The following is a 21575-nucleotide window of genomic DNA, read 5'->3' as shown; positions in this document are numbered from 1 at the left end:
GAGGGCGCGCGTTCACCTGGCAGGCAATTCGAGTGCCCGGGGGGCCTCGCCCTTCCCCTGCCCTCCCCTCCGCTCCCCAGCCGCTGTCCCAGGAGCGCGGCCTCCAGCGCGGATCTCGGCGCCGCCCGGCCGCCAGGCGAGTGGCGTGGGGATTCCCACCTGCGGAAAGCCCGGGAGGGCCGCGGAGGCGCCCGGGTGCTGCGCCGTGGCTGCGCCGGGCACCTCGGCTGCGGCTGCCGCGCTCCCTCGCGGGGAGGCGGCTGGAGGGAGCGCGGTCCCCGCCGCCCGCCGGAGGCAGAGGCGCGCGGGCTGCTTCCTCGCAGCTCCGAGCCTGGCGCGGAGGCAGAGCCGGAGGAGGAGCTGGCGAGGCGGGGCGCGCACCCGCAGCGGACGCCCTCCCCGGCTCGGCTCGGCTCGGCTCGGCCCGGCCCGGCCCGGCCCGGCCCGGCCCCAGCGCGCTGGCCCCCTTCCAATGCGGGGAGGAGGGAGGCGCTCCACACCCCGCGATCTTAAAATAGAGAAATGACTCTCGGCGGCGCAGCCCGCGATCTAACAATGGGGCGCTGATGGGGAGGATGAGCGCTTGATTGACAGCCGCAGTGTCCTCCGCGGGCTGGTGCGCGGCTTATATAGAGGCTGGAGGTGGGGGAGAGCGGAAGAGAGAGAGAGAGCGATCGCGGCGGGCGGGCAGGCGGGCGGGCAGGCGGGCGGGCGAGCGAGCAGGCGCTCGCCTCCACAAGGCAGCCGCGACGGGCTGGCGAGATCCCCGGCTCTGCGTGGCCGCCTGTGGCTGAGCTCCCGCGCCTGGCCGGCCCCCGGCTCCGCTCGCCCGCTCCGGTCCCTGCCCGTGGGCCGAGCGCGCTCCCTCCCCGGCCCTCCCCCCGGCCCGTCCTCCGGGGGTCGGCGCTCGTCCGCAGCGCAGCCAGCCATGCACTGCCAAGCCGAGGTCAGGCTGGCTTCCCCCGGCCAGCTCAAAGCAGCCAGGCGGCGCTACAAGACTTTCATGATCGACGAGATCCTCTCCAAGGAGACGTGCGATTACTTCGAGAAGCTTTCGCTCTACTCCGTCTGCCCTTCCCTCATCGTGAGACCCAAACCTCTGCACTCCTGCACCGGTAAGAGCCTCCGGGCGGCCCGCGTCTCAGGCGGCGGTGGAAACAGGACTTCGGCAAACTTTGGTTTGGGCAAACTGGAAGCGGGAGGGGGAGCGGCTCTCGCAAGTCTGTGTTTCCATCGGCCGTTTGCGGGTGATTTTGGCTCTTGTGCATCTTTGGGGAAAGGCTGCGAACGCTGGTAAGATGCTCTGAGCAAAGCACACTCGTTGGAAAGGTGGGGCATGCGTACTTCCAATAAGGCAGACATGCAAAATCTGCTTAAAAGTTGTCGGGCTTTGAGCTGGTCCACCAGAGAGGAAGAAAGAAACGGTTTGGTCAATATATTCTTCAGAGGCGGAACAGGGGACTGTAACTTCTCAAAATGAGGTCAGGGCACTGTTGTGTACCAGGGAATGGCAACTCATTCCGTCCACCTGAGAAAATGCCACATGCTCAGGTACGCGGGGGAGCAGGTCTGCCCTCGGCAACGTGTGCTTTGGACAGTCTAGACAGGATATGTGGATGGATGCTGGGCACCTCACCACCAAGTCCTCCCCAAAGTCTCCTAAACTAGCAGCGTGCTGGAGATGTCCTTACAGAAAATGACTAGATTGATGAACATTTCTCAACATGCTAGGGAAATAACTGGCTTTTCCGGAATGAGCCGCTGTCCCTAAATGAACCAATTACTATGCTAAGTTCTACCACTCATGCTAGCAGTCCCCCAGGGAAAAAAGCACAGCAGCCAGCGGGAAGGTCTGGTGGTAATGCGGGGGTGTGCAGATCAACGAGGAAGCACCCCACCCCTTATTTCTCTCTTTTATTCATTGGCACTCAATAATCCTCTTGGCCTCATCAGGAATCTGGAACAAGGCAACACTCACTGGGGAAGGCAAACTTCAGACGTATTAAAAGTACCCCTCTCCCAAGTTTAGGAGGAAGAGAACATGCTCAGAAATTCAGTTGGTATTACTTTGAGGGTCCAATCCTATGCATGTTTAGCCTGAAAAAAGTCTTAGGATTTAAAATGTGTTAGTCATTTCCTTCCACCTTACTTCTGAATTTCCAAGATGATTGGTTAAAAAAATGGCTAAAACCTGGATCCACCCATTTGATTCATGCTGGAAGGTGAAGTACAGTTGATTTGTTTTAGACTGATGCTGAACATAAAGGGTATGGAACATAAAAGCTAACAATGATTCTGGATTCAATAGCCGGGAACAAAACAGTCTGAGTGTGTGTACGCATGTGTGTCTGGACTTGACTTGAGGTGGACAAATGTGTGGAGGGGATGCAGAAGCAGGAAGCATCGATGATGAAGTTGGACCAGATAAATGTAGTAAGGAGAATCAGATGGTGTTATTCAGAATAGGTCTTGGAGCTGGGCAGTACTGGCATGGCAGGAGGAAAAGACTGTAGATCTTTGACTTCAGAAATCCAAGTCCTCTTCCAGCTCATTTGTATTCCCGTGGCAGCTTACATATCATAATTTGTATTATGATGTTTTACTCTTTTAAATTGTTTTTATTTGTCTTAAATCATTTTATTTACTATCATTGTAAACTGCCCAGAGAGTCCTATGGGCTAAAGAGGTGGTATAGAAATGTATTGAAGAAATAAACAGATAAAGGCTGGAAATGGACCAGGATGACTGAATTTGTCTCTGAAGTGCATTGAGTGATCTTGGACAAATCACTCTCTCTCGGCTAAACTGCCTCACAGGGTTGTTGCAAAGTTAGGATAGGAGAGAGCCAGATCTGGAACTCCCTGGAGGAAAGATGGAGTGCCCGCCGAATCAGTGAAGTGCCCCACTGTCTTTCATGATACAATCTACTACAAAGAGTGTTCTTACTAGGTGAAATCCCAGGTAGTTCTTTGGCGTAAAAGGGGGTTAGTTGCACTTGGAGCTCCCTTTCAAAAGACCCTGTAAGCATATTGTTTGTGAACAGGCACTCTTTGGATTTCAATTGCTCCATATGATCTAATCAGTTATGGTTAATTTTAGTGCTGCAGTCTAATAGATATTAGTTTTGACAAAGAGGCACCAAACCTAAAATCCCTGTTTGTGATTCATTGCTGAAAAATGTTTGGCTTTCACAGGATCTGTGAATTGTACAAAACAGAATATTAGAAAAGGGTTAATGTCCCAAATTATTTTTTCCCTTACAAAAAAATCAGAAATGTAAGTGAGTATGACGTTTGCCTGCGTTAAATGAATTGTAAAAGACATTTACAAAAAAATACAGTCAAGTTTGAGAAGAGAAGTGAACATGTGTCCTATTGGACCTGGGATATAAAGATGTTTTAACTTATCCGATAGTGCCTACAGGGTTTTGTTCTCATTTTGTCTTGGTATGGTGTTCCCAAAAAACAAACAAAAAGCCATAATCGACAAGAACAAAACACAGTGAATGTACAATCTGTCTTCATTTCAGTGCAGCATGTCTGGATTTTCTTATGGGAACCTATGTTGCCATTTCTGGTTTTATCACTGATGGCACATGTCTGTACTTATCTCCTTGGAAGTTATACCCACCCAGTTTAATGGGTCTTATTTTCAGGTAAGCAGGTAAGGGATTGCCACTGGAGAGTCTTAGTATTTCTTGAAATCAAGAAGAAATTGATTCTTGATGTAATGTAATAGCTTGAAAAATGATTGAGACCGTGCTTATGTTACGCTATAATGTGCTGGGTACATTGATAGTGTATTGTTGCCATACATGTAGATACAATGCAAGTCAAGGGAAAACTTTGCAAGTCATTGCCCATTTCAGTGACAAATTTCTTTCAAAATGAAGCAGAGAGCTATTCAGTGTGTTTCATGTTGCCTCAGCCCAGGACATCATCAACATCCATTTTAAATTTACTTTAAATCCTTAACTTGTGTACTATTCCAGGCACTGAAGAAATCATCTTCTTGATAGCCTCCCAGCCTGCATTTGTAAATATCCACACTCAATGAGACTCATTTATTTCTTCATCAATAAGTTCAGAATCTGGCTGAAAGGTAATAGCTTGCACAGCCATCTATGGGATTTCATTCTCAAAATGGTTGCATTTCTTACATCTCAACCTGGAGAAAGAGACTGCAAAGTATAAACTAACTCAGGTTACAATCCTGTGTATGTTCAGGCAGAAACATGTTTTCAGCATTCCCCATACAGGGCATTTTTCTATCTAAACATGCATAGAATCATGCCCTAAATTGTTAGCAAAGTGCTCAGGGGCCAAATCCCATGCCTGCAATTTCCAGACTAATCTATGCCTGGAAATTACCCTGCTAAGTATGATCCTGTCATTCATATTTTCTGATCAAAATTCTGTGATTTTCCTTTTTAAAGCCAGATGTAAACCAAGCATTGGAGTAAATAATCACTCATTACATAACTGTAGGCAAGATTTCACTTTTCTGTTTTGTTTTGCTCAAGTTTTACTAGATCCTATAAAAGGAAGTATGTTGTATTTTATTGATTACAACTCCCTAAATTTCAGACCAGTTTGTTCAAAACCACACAACCAAGTGCTTTATGGAAGGCGGCAATCTTGTGCATGCCTTCCCAGAAATAAATACCATTAAAAACAGTGGGACTTGCACATGGGCTACCCTTGAAGTGAGCACTGATCTTTCTACATTGTATGAGTGATTTATTCTGTCTAAAGATGGTGTTAGGGTGCTGTTGGATTTTAAGGAAAAAATGTCTGCCATTGGATTTAACTGTCTGAGCTAATCTGCATGAATTTCCACATCACTAATCCAGAAAACCACTGCCCAAAACAGATGTACAAGTTTACAGCAGATATATCTCCACGGTGTCCCCCATTAATCCATGTTTGATCACTTTCCATCCCTTTCCTTGACAGTAACTTTAATGTTATAGTCATACTTTAATGAGTTATGCTGACTAATATAAAGTTATTTCATTATCATCTTGCTCATGGGTGAGCAAATGGTTAAGGGTTACTCACTTTAGTTTCATAAGCCGGATATAGCTGGGAATAACATGCTTCAATTGAGGTGCTTCAATTGCTGTTATAAGCATTTACTCAAACTCTCTCCTTTTGTGTTTGAAAAGTGATAGATATGTATTTCTTGGAAGTGCTTCCAATAATCATATTTTTTTCATACGATGAATTACTACATCACAACTGATTCTAGATCAACTCACATAGGAATACAGTGCTTTGAGTTGTTTTGGCTAAAAGAGGAAGAAATGGGAATGTTTCGCTGGTGTGATTCTTTTTTTTTTTTTTAACCCATGGTTGCTTGAGTAGCAGCATTATCATTTTTATATAGTGCCACCAATGTGTCTGATTTGTTATACCCTTTACAACTTAAGTAAAAGAACAAAAGAGAGGTCTCTGCTGCAAACAGATCACCCGCTAAATTTTGAGAGGCATGAAACAATGGGAGAAGTGAGGCCAAAGAGCCAGAGGAATCAAGTGAGCAAATGAAGTTGTATGTAATTAGACTTCATTCAGTGCAGAATAACCAGTGAAGAAAAGCTGCCCAAGCAAGAGCTTCATGAAATATGGAATTATACATGTCTTGATGCTGGATTTCTATTTCCGAGGCAAAAAGAGCAACACAGTCACAAAGCCATGCTATGTCCAATGCAAGGTTTCCCATGACTCTGACTTAACAATTGAAGCCTGATTTGCACTGCTGTTCATGAGAAGGGGTCCTTCCCCAGACCAAGGAAATGAAACCGATATATGACTATGGGTGAAATTAATCCGACCCCGTGTAACTGGAGTCAGATTGCTGATCTAAACACTGGCCTGTTTCAGATCCCCCAAACTGGATATGTTTCGAAAAGCAGGCAATACTGAGAAAGTGACAATAGTGGTGTAAAAATTAGCATGGTGGATTTTTTCAAAATCCTCTCAATCTCTCTCTCTCAATCTCTCCTCTCTTTATCTATAGCATAAAAATAGACAAAGTAATGGGAATTCTATAACTGTCTCACTATGAGCATTAGTTTCCACTCTTGTCTGTCAGTATCAAAAGTGGAAGCTGAAACGTCTGATAAAAATGAAAAATCATACATTTATTCCTGTTTTGTCAATTGCTTATTTAAAAACAGCATGGCTTCTCTACTTCCAGAGTTTAAGCTACTTGTTTTTAGATTCTTCCCTCTCTGAAGGCTGCAACATGAAGGAAGACTGCACCGTGTAATTCTGCCCAGGCGTGACCATTCTTAATTGAAACCGTGTAAAGTTTGCCCAGATATTACAGTGAAGGCTGCGTCTAAAATTCTTGGGATAATAATCTTCATAATTAATCACTTCATCTTCACAGCTGTGCAGCAGAACAGGCCTTTCTCATGCCGGGAGTCAAATCTCTTAGTATTTGTGTTGGCTGGAGTGGCAACAATCTCTTTGTTTCATCTTGGAGCCTCTTGGTTGGTAGGGTCAAATATGCTTTCCAATATTCTTGGACATCCCACTGAGACTGGAATGAGATAAGATGTCTGCAGACTTGTGCCTAAGCAGCCAAGCCATCTAACACAGCCCTTTATGAAAACCAGAAATCTGTGGAGCACTGGAAACTCCGATGGCCAGCTTGCATCACTGAATCCTTGCATGGATTCCCGAGCTTTCCAGCATGTAGTTTTTGATTGCATGTAAATTGATGTTTACATGGTCAAGGGCTGATGTTTCTCGCCCAATTTCAAAACTTGACAGAACAAGCATAGATCGCACCATAAAACAGGAGAAGCCACTGGGAGCATTACCAAAATAATCAGAAACCGAGGGAGAAAAAAAGTACAAAGTGCCTCCAAGTCATTCAAAATGGGAGGACTGAGTTAATTCCATTCAATCCAGTTATACAAGGGCTCTAAAAATAAAAAAGGAAAACACAGTCTAACAGGTCTGTGTGCTGAAATGCATTGCAGCTAATGGAGATTTAATATGTTTTTGGAGGAGTTACACTATGATTCAAAGGATACTGGGAAGTGATTTTGAAAGGTAATTGCCTGAAGCCTGGGGGATGGTTTTTATGGGTCATATTATTTTTGGGGGGTAATAATTTGGATAATTCCCAGCATATTTCTGTAAAACATCTGATGTTGAACCTGTTTACAGCAGCAAGAATTGTTCTAGCTAGTTACTAGAAAGTTCCAATGGTGATAAAACAATTGATCTGTGCCTTGGAAACTATAGATAAGGACGAATTGTCTACTATTGCTTGAAATGGATTAAGCATTTTAGTATCTTTAGATGAGCAGATATTGTTAATGAATGAAACATACACTGTAATTTCATTTTATTGGACCGAAGCTTTTTTGTAGAAGCATTGTTTTGTAGAAATCTTGTTTAGCTTAAATATGAGGATGCTGATGGTATTATAATTCATCAAAGTCCACAAAGACTTGTGCCACTATAAATTTGTGTGAAGACAACTTTGAATGATAAAATCTGAATAATAATCTGAAACTGATTTGGGTGTAACTTGCACTCTCCTACTAGAAGACTAGCCAACTAGAAGTAGTCCTTTAGCAGCACGCTTCTATGCATGTTTGTGCAGAAGGAAGTCCTACTAAGGTCAGGGCTGTTTGCTGTCAAGGAAGGGTGCATAAAGTGGCAGAGGATTAGCTTGCCTAGAAGAGTTCACAGGTGTCCTGCTGCTTCTGAAGTGCAAAGAGCCCTACATTTTCCAAAACATGTGGGTGTAACAAATGCAATGTGTCAGAGTCGGAAGTGGCCTGTGAAATGTGTTTTTCTGAAGGCCGCATCTGGGGACAAACAGGAAAGGGCTATTGCCTTCATACCAGGGGCATTGCTGGGCACTTAAGAGATTCAGGGCTCAGACACATAGGACACAACTCTGCAGAAAATGAGCACCTGCAAGTTAATGTGTCTATATATGCAAATTTGGAAATAATTATTATAGTTTACATTTTGAAAAAGACCAAGGCAACCAATTAGTTTCTCATCAGAATCACCTAAAAATAAATTGTTAATTTGTATCCCTTCCCATATCTTCTCAAATTAGTAGTTCTTCAGTAACAATTGATTTGCAATCTTTCCATGGCTCAATTTCCCCTCCACCATTTTCTCTGTCAGTCTGTTTACGTAATCATGGATTTGCTCGCCTAGTGGATTTGCACAATTTTGTTGATGTATTTTGCTATACTGTGTGAACCCAGCGAGGCTGGCTTGTTGCTGTAGTTAACAAACCACACTCGAAACCTAAAACAGCTCATGCAGTCACATGAAATGGCAAGCCATGCTGGCAAGGGTCAACATGCAAATCCAGCTGGCAGGTGCTGTACAGGGAATAGACCGCCATGGTTTATTTCCTCCTCTGACTCTAATTTCTCTCTCTCTCTCTCTCTCTCTCTCTCTCTCTCTCTCTCTCTGACTGTGCTTGCACCATCACTGAGAAAACCACAAACGAAACTGTGGTGGAAACTGTGGTCTAAACTCTTCTTGGTCCTCCTGATGTCAGGTTAAGACTCTTCTACTCCCAGGCATTTGATAGCAAATGACATGATGCTTTAACAGGACCTGGAAAGTTTTATTGTTGATTCTTCAACACTATTTTATATTTTTGTGTGTAAATTGTTTTATATTTCATTATAATGTAATTTTGCTATCTGTATAAACAGCCTAAAGAGATTTGACTATTATGGAGAGAAAAGTAAGAAATGAAATGAAATGAAATGAAATGAAATGAAATGCAGTACAGTGGGGGTGAGTCCTCAGTGTCGTGTATGCCAACTCATCTCCCATGGGATGACGTCCATACTGACCATATGGCCATACTGAACTGGCACCAGGAGGAGAGTTCCTTCTAACATCAGCAGTGGCTCCAGCTGCCTCCTTTGTCACTGTTACCTCCAACTGCAGATCAGAGATAACAGCATGGTTTCTTCCAAGAGGTGGGGTCTGGAAGCTGGAGGAACCTAAGGAGGTTACATGGAGGTTGGTGGACAGGAGATTCCCCATCCCTGTGGAAGATAGTCCCTCTGTCTGACCCAGCAAGGTTCCTCTTACGTCTTCTTCTTTGCCCTCTATTGGTATTTACTGAGGGCATGTGCCGCAATGGACACAAAAAGTAAAGGAATATTTTTGTGTGAAGAGAATTGATTAGACCCTTATGTCATTAACGAAGTGGTTCAGTTTGGTATTGAAAGCTTGGATCATGCCTTCAAAGAACTGATACATCCAGGAAGAGGGTGACAGTGCTGAACATTCCTGTAGTCAAATTCACCATCAGGTTGAGCAGCACTGATCTATTATTAAGCTGTAGTCCATGTTGACACTGATGGCTATTAACTAGGCAAAATTAAAGTACTTTGGCTTAAAGTCTTGGTATCTTTCCAGTATCGGTTTGATTTTGCTCACTGAGGAATATATTGAGCTCAAGCTCATGACTACTTTCCGAGGGCTTCTTCATTAAGAAGAGGCAATGTGTTATCAAAGGTGTTCAACATTTTAGGTGAATGGAGAGGAGAACCCAGATGGAAAAAAATTGGAATGGAAAGATGGAATGGCTAGGGATTCATCTTCAAATGAAAATCAACAAAAATTGGCTTAAAATGTATTCATTTTCATCACGATGGTTCAAAATATTTTGCTGCCTAAAGTGGGAACAAGCTGGTGTTCCCACCCCCATGCCATATAAGGAAGCTAACCAGTATTAATTGGCTGTTCAACCTACTTCAGCATCGGTAATGGGACAGCTAGGGAGGGCAGCAGGTTTGCTTGCAGCACTGGCGTTGAAGCTTTTCCAACCCTACAGCCAAATTCAATTTAGGAGAAGTCCTTGAGGGTCACTTTACAATGGTGGGTGGAGCTGAAGGCAAAAGGGGCAGAGGTAAAGACCAAAGAGTAGGGCCCGAATGCTAACCCCCCAGTATATTTTAGCTTTAAACTTGTATTGCTAGTAATTAAATCTTAGAAGAGGTATTTCACCTTTCAGAAAGGAGGAAAAATGTGCAGAAGCTAGGAAATCACCAATGACTGAGGACTGGGGAAAGGTGATGGAGCTAGTGGGAGAAGAAGTATGGTCAAATGGGATCTCTAGAGGGCTGTGTTGAGATCCCAGCAGGGCGGCATGTGCCCCAGGACTGAGGTTCTGCCCCCGAGGCCTTGGAGCTCAGCTGCTCACTCACTGCTCTCCTGGTGTCAGCGCAATGCCACTCCGGCAAGTTCTGCAGGGAAGCAGCAGTGGTGCTGTTGTGTGGAGTATTAGTGAGCATGCTGCATGCTTGTCGGATCATGTAGCCTGGCTGGGTGCCCCTTTTTCTGCATTCCCAGCCAAGGTCCTTTCTGAATGGCTTTGCCATAGATGTGCTGGGGGAAGGCCACATGGTGAGCCAGCCCGGCTCCGGCGAACAAGTAAGCAATGCTGCCATTTAGGGCATTGACTGAGGGAGATGAGAGAAGCTGGGGGAAGGGGACCTGGGAAGATAGGAATGGTGGAGGAAGCAGCTGCTGCTCTCTCATTTCCTAGTCCCTGCTAGGTGATGCACACCCATCTTACTCTTGTTTGTTGGGTTGAATAATTACATTCCTGACCTCCAGCTCCAATGCATCTAAAAGATAATAATATGACACAAGGAGCTAAAGATGGTTCATCATCCAGTCTTTGACAGAAAAACAGGGCAAAAATGTGATTTTATCAGAAACTTCTTGCCTTAACACCTCTTTGAAGGAAGTTGCATACTGCTTGAAGAGGAAAAGCTACAACTCAGGGAAAACTGCTTGAAGAGGAAAAGCTACAACTCAGGGAAAACTGTAGACTATTAGCACCAGCCCTAGTTTGCAATGACTAATTGCTTCAATACAATTAATTATTTTATTTATTGTGAATAATTAATATTATATTTATTTATAATAAATATTAAATCATTATATTCATTGATCTACCTATTTAGATTAATGAACATTAATACACTTCGGTATTAATAGATTCTGGTTTTCTGTTCAAGTCAATCAAATGTATCCAGTCAGATCCAGACCTTGGTTTTGCCATGGCAAGCTTATACTGATAAACACAGTTGTTCCATGCAGATAAATGTCCAGTGGTTCTTGCTGCATTAGGTGGAGAATAAAGAGTCAAACCAAATATTGCCTCTCAGTATGAATAGCCAAGTGCAAGATTTTGTTCTGTGCAGGCAGAAACAAGACCATTGGAAAGAGATGCTGTCATACCTTAAAGGCGATACACTGAAATAAGTGTGCAGGGCTGGCACCCATGGCAGGCAAGGCCAGGTACCTGTCGAGCCCACAACTCAGCAGGTACCTGATCATGAGCTCCAAGGTCCACTGAGATGAGCATCAAGGACTTGCTCCTCCTCTTGCCCGTTGCTTGTTCAACGGCCTCTTGCTAGGCATCAGACAACAGTGGTGGTGAGGAGGAGGAGGAGGAACAGATCCCACTGCCTATCCACATACTGGCCCCGTGCCTTTCAAATAAGCAAGAAATGGGAAACAGGATGAGAAAAAAGAGCAATTGGTGACCATGGTGGTAAGAATGTTGACTCACAGAGGAAGAGCACCTATTCAAGGTGCCTACCCAAGGGCTCTCAGAAACCTGGAACTGGCTCTGTAAGTGGGGCAAGTTAGTCATGATGGGTTTTCCTCCCATTGATTTAAATAAGCCTACTCTAAGTATGACTAAATCTGGATATAACCTGAAAAAACAAAACCTGTGGAGCAAGGGTAGAAAAATAGCTCCCTGTTGCATGTATGCCTAGATATGGAGTGATATACAAATACAGGAATGACTATCTTACCTCCCAGCTTTGAAGAGGGCTCCACTGTGGCATATCAGAGCAGCTTAATCCACAAAACTATTGGTATACATACATTTCCAGTTCCCAGAATTGTGACTCATTGAAGAATCTGCATCATAGGACTAACAACTTTAACCCTCTCTAGCATTTCCACCAGCTGCAATTCTCTAAATACTTCTGTACTTGGACACAAAAGTTTTACCGTATGGAATTGCTTGGTTTGCATCAGTTTATTCCCAATTCTCTTTTATGAGCCTACATTTCTAGATGGAATTCCAAAATATCCAAATATTATACAAGCACAATTGTTTTCCAAGTAAACATGCAAAAGTTGTTTACTCAAAACAGTGTTTGGAGGGAGGTAAATGGCAGCCTCTCCCAGAATCCACCACCAAAGTAAGGGTTCGTCTCACTTCACGGCAGAGTCCTGCTTGCTCATGGCAAGGTCCTGGCCATCTCATGGTCCTACATATTGGTTATGCTGTTGTAACCTCTCCAAATGGGAGATGTCAGGGAATCACCCCTCATACAGATCCTTAGGCTCAAGGACCACAATATTTTAATGCTCCATGGAGTGAATTCCACACACTCTTTAAAAATACAGAAGTCAAGAAGTGGTAGACTGTATAATGAAAGTGTGGATGTTGATATTTCTGAGCCCCAATCAGCCTTGTCAACTCTATGGAAAACAAGAGGAGGAAGCAGATTTATGGCGTATTATAAAACAGCCCAGTTGTTATAATCGCTGACCCGGCAAGCACAACGTGGCATTCCATGCGGACAAGGTCGAAAGAGTCCCAGCATCTCTCTAGCTCTGCTTTAAATTTGATCCCATGCTCTCTTCAAATCTGGGTGGAAACCTTTTCTGCTGGGAAACATTGAGCTGGACCCCTTTCCCCTTTTAATTGAACAGATACTGTTACGGCATTCCTGAGGGACACTGTTGAGCTGTGGGAAAGGGAGAGAGGAATGGATACAGTGCTTATATCAAAGTGTGGAGCAGTATGAGATAGCCTTGCACCTAAAGCTTATTATCTGAAACGTAACAGCTGTATTAATCCAGTTAAAGCAAACACAATATTGTGGATAATACCTTTTAACAGACTCATTTACACCTAGGCCCAGTGAAGCGGCATCCTGTCAGTCGTATATTCAAGTGGAATTGGGTGGCGGGCTGCAGCACAGTTGCTCTTCTGAGCTTGATTGAGCATATTTGTCTGGTACAAGAAAGCTAGATGGATGATTCAGATTTCTTCTGGATTACAGCTTTGGCTGGTATAATCCACTGATGTTGGAACAAAGAGAACGGTTCACTTCGGAATATCTATATTTCAGTGCCCAACTAGACAGTATTTTAAATCTGTGTCTGTCTTCTACTATTTCTCTACAGTAGGTACAAAGCCCCACTCCAGAACTTAAAAGACTCCTTACCTTGCAGACTAGGATCCCAATCCAGATTGGCCTTCGTGTGCCTTCTTCAGGGTAAAACTGGGGAAGATAAGCGGCTTTATAGATGTCTGCTTTGGCTCTTGGTTTGATCTTATTTCTGCATTTGCTATAGACCATTATCACAGAATGTGTGACAGATAAATCTTTGATAAATAGCAGATAAAATCTGCTATTATTAGCATCACAGATTATTAAGGTAGACATGAAGTAGGCCACCCAAAGTTAATTGCCATTGGTAGATATCATATTGCATAATGATAGTGCTGAAAAATTTAGATAGCACTAAAATATAAATGGCTAACTTTAGTGATGCTCTGAACAAATATTTGCTAACAAAAAGCTGGCCTTTTGGAGACTTCTCGCCATCAACAACTGGGAAAGAAGATTTGTTGAAAACTAACATATGAAAAATAATTGTAAAGGATAATTACACAATCCTTTGTTTCTCCTGTGCCAAAATAACATATACTTACTTTAATAATGGCTTTTTAAAATTGGTTTTAATTGTATTATTTCTAGTAATTCGCTTGGAAGATTGGCTTGGTTGAAAAGTAACTTAGTGGGGGAAAAGGTTAAAATAGCATGTATATATAAACAAGAGAACAAGGCAGGGCAGCAAAAAATGCCACGGTTTGTGATTATAATAGTGGAGCCAATTTACAATGAAATCCTGTGCATGTTCACTCAGGCATCGGTCCCACTGTGTGCGCTGGAATTTTCTTCTATTTAAATGTGCCTAGGATTGATGGATTGATTTGTTTGTTTATTTAGAAGGCTTCTATGCCGCCCCATTCGCCAAAATCTTGGGGCGGCTCACAACAATAAATAAATAATCAGAATATAAAAACAATATAATTTGAGTCGACCTGGCCAAAGAATAAAATAAATAAATAATATTAGCAATTAAAATGACGCTTAAATAAAAAGGTCTTCGCCTGGCACCGAAAAACAGATAATGACAGCGCCAGGCGGACCTCTCTGGGGAGCGCATTCCATGGATTGGGCACCACCGCAGAGAAAGCCCTCCTCCGAATACCTACCCTCCTAATTTCCTTCACGGAGGGTTCCCGGAGAAGGGCCTCTCCCGCTGATCTCAAGGGTGGGTGGGCATATATGGACGTAAGCGCTCCTTCAGGTAACCAGGACCCAAGCCATTAAGGGCTTTATAGGTCATAACCAACACCTTGAATTGGGCCCAGACTTCAATGGATTGCAGCCTTCATCCCACTGACATCGTGCACACAGTCAAAGCGAGCTGCTGTGACAAGCGTGTGGCTGGCACTGCAAACAGGTGCCTCAGACCTGCTTCTCCTCATAACATGCATGAACGTTGTGATTCCATTCTGCAGTTTTTGCTGCCTGTGCTCCAGCTTATTCCTGGGTGCTTTTGGGATGGGAAAACTCACAGCATGGTAAAGTCACACCACACCGAATATGCCTAGATATTAAGGGGAGAGTAGGTAAAGGAAGTGCAAACCTTCCAGTTTCATCATCAGCCCTGTATCACTCGCAATTCTACCTTAAGGGGATACCTAGAAAAATAAAATTCAAGGAAAGGGATCGACCCACTAGAAAGTTCAGCTTTTCAGGGCGGTGCCACAGGCCTGCTGCTGAGCTTGGATACTAAAGTATGGTGGATGAGATCTCACACATTTCTCTCTGGGAGAGTGTGTAAACTGACTGTTACAAGTTGCTTCCAGAACAACCTGATCCCCTTTCAGTGAATGAAACACATGACTTCTGCAACCTGTTCTCAATCCTGCATCCCGAAGAAAATTGTTCTGGGCTTTCTTGTGCTAAAGTTGGCACTTTAATCACTATGCACTAACTAGACTTGTTGCAAGGTCTCTGATTAGCTGCTAGCCGGAGTTGCTTGAATGGATGCATTGTTTCATCTTTCCCTCCTAGCAATTGTCTTGCCCATCCTTCACCTTCATCAGAGCTCATAATCTTTCGGGGGATTTTTCAAAAACGTGGCTGTTAATCCAATTGTGTGGGTGCCCGCCTGTTTACCCATCTTCACAAAAGTAAAGGACTTGTCAACAGCGAGGATTACAGACATTTTGCACAGAGGAATCAAGGGAAGAATCGATGTATTATAGCTGCGATTTGGAAGGATTAAGCATTGTATAAGAGCTGCCTAACAATTGCTTCACTTATATTGTGAAGAAACATGTGTAGATACTGAGTGTGGTTTGGGTTTGTTTTGTTTTTTTTTCCTTTCAAAAATACAAGAACAATTGCAGAGATCACAAAACTATAGCAGTGAGTCATTCATACAGAAATAAAAAAGGTGCTGATAGACCTATGTTGTAAGATCACATAGCCATGCCGTTCTAAAATGTTTTTCCCGTTCAGAACCGCATATACTTACAGTCAAATCCTAGGCATGTTTACTCTGAAGTCCATCAGAGTTCAGTGGAGTTACTTCCTAATAAGGGTCAAGAGTAAGAGAAGGGCAGCGGGCAGTTACTGCAGATTCCATATTCTGTACCCATCGTGTACAGAATGCTAAATCCCAGAGGAGAATTTCACAGAAAGGAGCAGCAAGGGAATGGTGCTTTTCCTCCACCCACCCCACTGACCCCAGTCAGAGTTGGTATTAAAGGAACTTTTTTCCAGTCCCATTTTATTTCAGATCAGTAGAACGAGCATTTGCAATCAACACTACTATAACAGCTGCCTACTCTTCCCATCGGACCAAATATATGATTCTCCAACAGGGTAAGGGCCATAGATCAGTAGTAAAGTACACGCTATGCAAACACAAGGTCCCAGGGTCTATCCTCAGCATCTCCAGTCAGGGCTAGAAAAGAACCTTACCTAATATCTGGGGAAGCTGCTGGTGTTCGTTGGAGCGGTGCCTGACTTGGGGGCCCTTGTCCAGTCCCATCAGTCTCTGTCACATCATCAGCAGAAGCCATGCCAGACATGAAAAGGAGAGTCATTTTTAAGGCTACACAGAATTAGATAATATTTACTGCACTCTGTTGCATCAGTGCTTCCATTCAGGATTTAAATATTATATACTAATACTGAAACAGAAACGCTTATCCAGCTGGTGATCAGCTTGATTTATCTGTCTGGAGATGGATTTCCACACTGTAGCACGCCGACACCATGTCCAACATCGTGAATCTTCTTCAGGCTTTCCAATGATTTATAGGCAGTTTATTGCTCTCTTTCTTGCCCTCCTTAAATGTTGGTCATATAAGCCTCCCACATTTTTCAAGTTGGAGAGAGCCCTCACATTCGTTTTTGGAATGGTGAGTTTTGGCTATGTGCTACCTCTGTCAGCAAAGGTGGCCTGCCTGCATACACCAGTCCTAGAGGACTGCTTGAGGGTTCTGATGGTAGTTGGTTTAATTATCCCTATTTTATTATATTTAAGCAATTCTATACCGTTTGATTCACATAATGCTCTCAAAATGGATTACGGAGTGTGCAAAATGGTTTGCCACTATGTGATGGAGTGCTGGACTGGATGGACCATTAGTCTGATCCAACATGGCTATTCTTACATTCATAACTACCAGAGCTGGACACATTATGGCTCCTCTGTCTGAGTGAAGCCATGATCACTGGCATCCCTAGGAATGGTCCTTGCCATGGTGCACCTGTACAGCCGCCTGAGGGAGGGATCCATCTGCTCCGTTCTTCTGAGAAACGGTTGACTCACAGCAGGAGGTTAGGGGGCAGGCTGTCCCCCCCCTTCCAACTAAACACCCCTTGCTTCCAACCATATGGACTGCAGTTATGGGCTCGTAAGGAAAGTCTGCCACAAGAGGCTGAAAATGCTACTGGAGGCTTCAACGACATGGGCAACGTTAAAATAAATAAAATTAATTGATGTGCTTTGGAAACAAAGTTTTAGGTATCCCGATTTTACAGTCTTGGTGCTATAGTCATCAGAGAAGGACAGATAGACAGATTCTTTCATCATTATAAACAACTCCATGGTAAGCTTAGTTGTGTAAAACAGCTGCTGCCAATGGCGATGAGCACATGGTATCACCTTAACCAAGTGACTTCTTAATTACCAATTCTTACGTTCAAGTGAACGGAGTCTAAATTTGGCCGCCTAGTTTGCATACATGGTCATGGGAGAGGTTACTTCAGAAAAATCAAGTGCTGAGTGAGCAGTTATGCAATTACAGTCACATCTTGTTTATCAAAGTAAAACTGCTTTCATGTGTCACAAAAATGGGGCAAGGAGCCTACATTAGCCAAGTTGAATGGATGTGCAGGAGCAGTGCAGTGCTCTTACAGTTTTTGAAGATGGCAGTAGATACTGAAGGGAATATCTTTTCCCAAATTATCTTCCTGGTTTTTGAGAACTAGCATAGACAGAGCATTTTTTGTGGTGGCTCTCAAGTTCTGGAGCAGATTGCTCATACATGTTGAAATTCACTAGATTTGTGACCTTAATCCATTTAGGACCAGTCCAATGCATACTTGACAGAAAAAAACCATACAGCTCCCAATTTGTGCCAGCCAACATGCTTGAGCATGCAGGGCTTTTTCCTATCAAAACATTTATAGAGTCACATCCTTGGAGTCTTTAAATTGTTCTCTACTGAGGCTCAGTTGTTTCTATTGATTGCTGTTGCATATCATTTCCTTCATCATTTTATTCGTGTTTTATTGGTTGTGCTGAAGGGCAAGCTGCACATCATCTTGAAAAATAATGTATCCTTGGGCAGGCCTGTCCCATTAATATTTAGTACCCTGTACAGTTAAGGTGTAATCCTACAGAGTTGAGCATGAGGCTCAGAACTTGGTGTTCTTCAGCTTCATGTTCCACATTTCTTCTAGATGGTTGTTTTCAACTGTCCAGCTGGGAAGTCTCAAGGGAGATGGAAGGAGGCTGGAGTGGCTCAGAATCCCTTGTATCCAGGCTGCTCCAGTCTTCCTCTTACCTTGTTCTTTGAAGTTGACTAGATGACTTTTGGCCACGAAATAATTCTCAGCCTCATCTACTCCACAGGGTAGTTGTTCTGTGGATAAAATGGAGCTATGTAAGCCAACTTGGGCTCTTCACAAGAGGAAAACCTGTGGGATATAAATGCAATGCCACTTGATACAGGGAGGCAGGTACAATGTAGTTCTCTCCATGACAGGAACAACTGTATGTATTACATTAGGTCAGTGTTTCATTTGATTTTTGTTTTGATAAAAACTTTCTAAAATCTACAGATTGTTTCATAAACCGGATGGAGAGCGCTTGAGAGTTAAAACACTGGAATTGGGAGAGAGCGAAACTTGACCAATTAATCTCTTCTGATTTGTGCCTCATATATAATGTCAACAAAAATGTTTAGTCAAAGCTATGTAATAATTACAGAGTTGCCCTCACTAAAGATGTACCCATAGAAGGGTTCTTAGTCTACGAGGACAAGTTGGGCAATAGCCCAATGGCACCATGGCTTCATTATCAAGCCAATTAAGGGCTACGCAATGAAAGGGATTTCATAAACATTCCAAAGATCAAAAGAGATTGCTCAGCTTATAAGATCCCTGAAATCTATGAAAGGGAATTAACCTGCAGGATAGCAGTGTCTTCTCATTCACTAATACCTTCCATAGAGTTCATTTTTTTAAATGCAAGAGAATTTAAATGTTATGACATCCACAAGTGGGTGGCAGCAACACCTTCATTTCAGCCACAGGGGCAACAAAGCCAGCAGCAATTTGCTAAACAAGGAGTCATAGTCACCCTGATCCACAGATTCATTAAGACAGATGATTTGGACTGAAATGGGTTTGGACACAATGAGGTCACCAGGGTTACACTGGTTTGAAATCTCCTTCACCTCAGCTAGCTTGGTGAATGGACTACTATGCCTGCTTAAAAACGGAGTCCTCTCACCTCTCTGGCTTAGGGGAGAACAGGGAATCAATGCTCCTTATTAGTAGCTGATGCCTTGATGACTCTTTACTTTCATAAAGTGATGGAGAGGGAAGAGCAGTGGTTCCTATGTGGAATTCTTCTGCTGAAGGTGCCAGCTCCTACGGCCCATTCCTCCTGCTGAGTTCATTCTGCTCACCTCCACTTGGCAGTTAGTCAGCATGCTGGGTCAATTTATTAAAAAATTATTTATTAAAAACTTTTGTATGCCGTCCTTTATCTAAATATCTCAATGAGCATGTTCAGTTTTTACTGGGCTAGTTTGGGATCCGCCCTTCAGTTCCCCTACCTCATTAAAGATTGTTTGTACTTTTTCAATGCTCAGGATTCCCCCAAGCCTGCGGATGGTGGTGATAACATAGTATGTATACAGTTTGAACAACATATACAGTTTGAACATTGGAAACGGGAAACACGTCAGTCCCACAGAGATTTAAAGGCGTGTCAGTCCCCAAATCACTCTGCCCCTCGCCTGATTGGCTATGATCTCCACCCTTGATCATCTTTTAATACAGATTCCTGTACAGATGATGTCCAGGCAAATCTGAATTAAAAGCAAAGCATTACATCCTATAGTGAGTGTATGGGATGTACCGGGTGGACTTTCATCGTCTCTAGGGCTTGCTGGTATTCCAGAATCTTCCTTTATTCACAAAGGGATTTAAGCAGCTGCCCCATGTGGCTGAGTTATGCAGTGTGGCAGATCCCTCAAAGAATGTGACATCTTAGAAAATTAAGAAGTCAGAAACTAGATGCTTCCTATGCCATTTGTGGGACTGAGGTGAAAATTCCAAATGTCCACCACTTGTGCTAACTTAATTCATCAAGAAGTTCTCCTGACTAGGCCTCATCTCAGTGAATGGGGCATGTACAAGAGCACTTCCCAGAAGATTGAGCCTCCTTCATGGTGAGTCTTCACTGTACCCCATCTGTCGTCTTGCAGAAGCAATGGGAGCCCCACCTTGCCTCATAGTAGTGCTGTTTCTGACGACACAAAAGAGCAGCCTTCTCTTTCAAACCTTTAAGAAAAGGATTACAAATGGAATAATTTAGCAGATGAATCTAGCCTCCAGCATTTTAAATCACATGTTAACATGCTTTCACCAGTTTATGCAACTGAATAAGGGATAGTTGGACGCATTTGTGTGTTTGATTTACTAGGCAGTGAAGCACTTTTCATTTGTCAGAAGTGCTGTGGGTCAAAATTTTGTATCTGTTTGCACTTTGCGTTAGATCTGTTTCTAAAATTGGGAAGAAAAGCAACATTTTAAAGATGTCTTGCCATCCATCACTCCATTCTTTCATTCGTGATCCCTCTTTCAGGATGAGTGGTAGAGAGCTTGAGGCCAGCCTTCGGGTTGTACTGGGGCATTTTCTGAGCCCATGCAAGGCTCACCGGGACATGCCCTCCACATCTCTGGCAGGGGCACTGCTGACATGGCCAGCCTACCCTTCTGCTCTCCTTCCTACTCACGTGCTTACTTGCATGGTTTCCTGGTATCGGTCCTGCTGTAATAGACTGGGATCCAAGCTGCCACTTGGCTCCTGGCTTGTAACACTTGGCTGCCACCACTGAGTAAATCTACAAGCACACGCTTGCTTGTATGATGGGAGGCTGATGGGAATCCAAGTAGTGGCAAATAAGTGGAGGGCACAAAAGGCCGCTGTCCAGGGTCCCTCCAAAAGTGGAGCGTGACTTTATATAGTGGAGTCTATATATATATATATATATATATATATAGAGAGAGAGAGAGAGAGAGAGAGAGATAGTCTCAAAGAGATGCCTATATTACAGGTTTGGAAATATGCAAATTTATTGACATGCACTGCATCATTCTTGGTTCATTAAAGTCACATAATTGATCCAAACTTCCTGAGGTTACTTTAAGCTCTATTGGAAAAGATACAGTGGGGTTAGCATCAAATCAAGCAGCGGCCTGTTTAATAGGGGACATTCCTTATTCTCCATGGCTTGGATGGAAGCGGGCTGTGATGTTTTTATGACATCCTGGGTCTTGGAATGGTACTTAAGGTGCTCTTGGACAAGCCCATCAGTTAGTAGTGCTTTCTTTATCTGTGAGTTGTGCCATTCCCTCCTCATTACCCAGCCATGAGAGATTTGTCTGAGCTAATTGACAAAAACAAAGGTTAGGCTAGCCAGCTAAAACTCTATCATGTGTCATCTTGCATCCTTCTAAATTGTATTGTTTATGCAGCTGTTCTGCAAAACTGGACTCTGGGTTTATTTTTGTCCCACAGAGGGGAAGGGAAGGAAGAGGGTATGCTTTCTATTGTGGCAAGTCTTAGATCAAAGAATTAAAATAACAGAGCTCTGGAGATTCAACGAACTAAGTGCACTAGGTAATTCAGCCCAGG

At 43.5% G+C, this 21575-nt stretch overlaps 1 protein-coding gene across 1 annotated transcript in view; it reads left to right on the top strand.

Moving 5' to 3' along the window:
* Positions 1 to 928: 928 nt before the first annotated feature.
* The window catches only part of BARX2 (BARX homeobox 2), a 43541-nt gene continuing 22894 nt past the window's right edge, over positions 929 to 21575 (top strand). Inside the window, exon 1 of the mRNA XM_044439492.1 lies at positions 929 to 1115. Within this exon, the coding sequence (XP_044295427.1) occupies positions 929 to 1115 (187 nt within the window). The remainder of the gene's footprint in view (positions 1116 to 21575) is intronic.

This window comes from Varanus komodoensis, unplaced genomic scaffold, assembly GCF_004798865.1.
Source record: "Varanus komodoensis strain SLA01 unplaced genomic scaffold, ASM479886v1 scaffold35, whole genome shotgun sequence".
In the NCBI taxonomy this organism is placed as follows: Eukaryota; Metazoa; Chordata; class Lepidosauria; order Squamata; family Varanidae; genus Varanus; species Varanus komodoensis.
The sequence above is the reverse complement of the archived record's forward strand: the minus strand, read 5'-3'. Positions and strand labels throughout refer to the sequence as shown.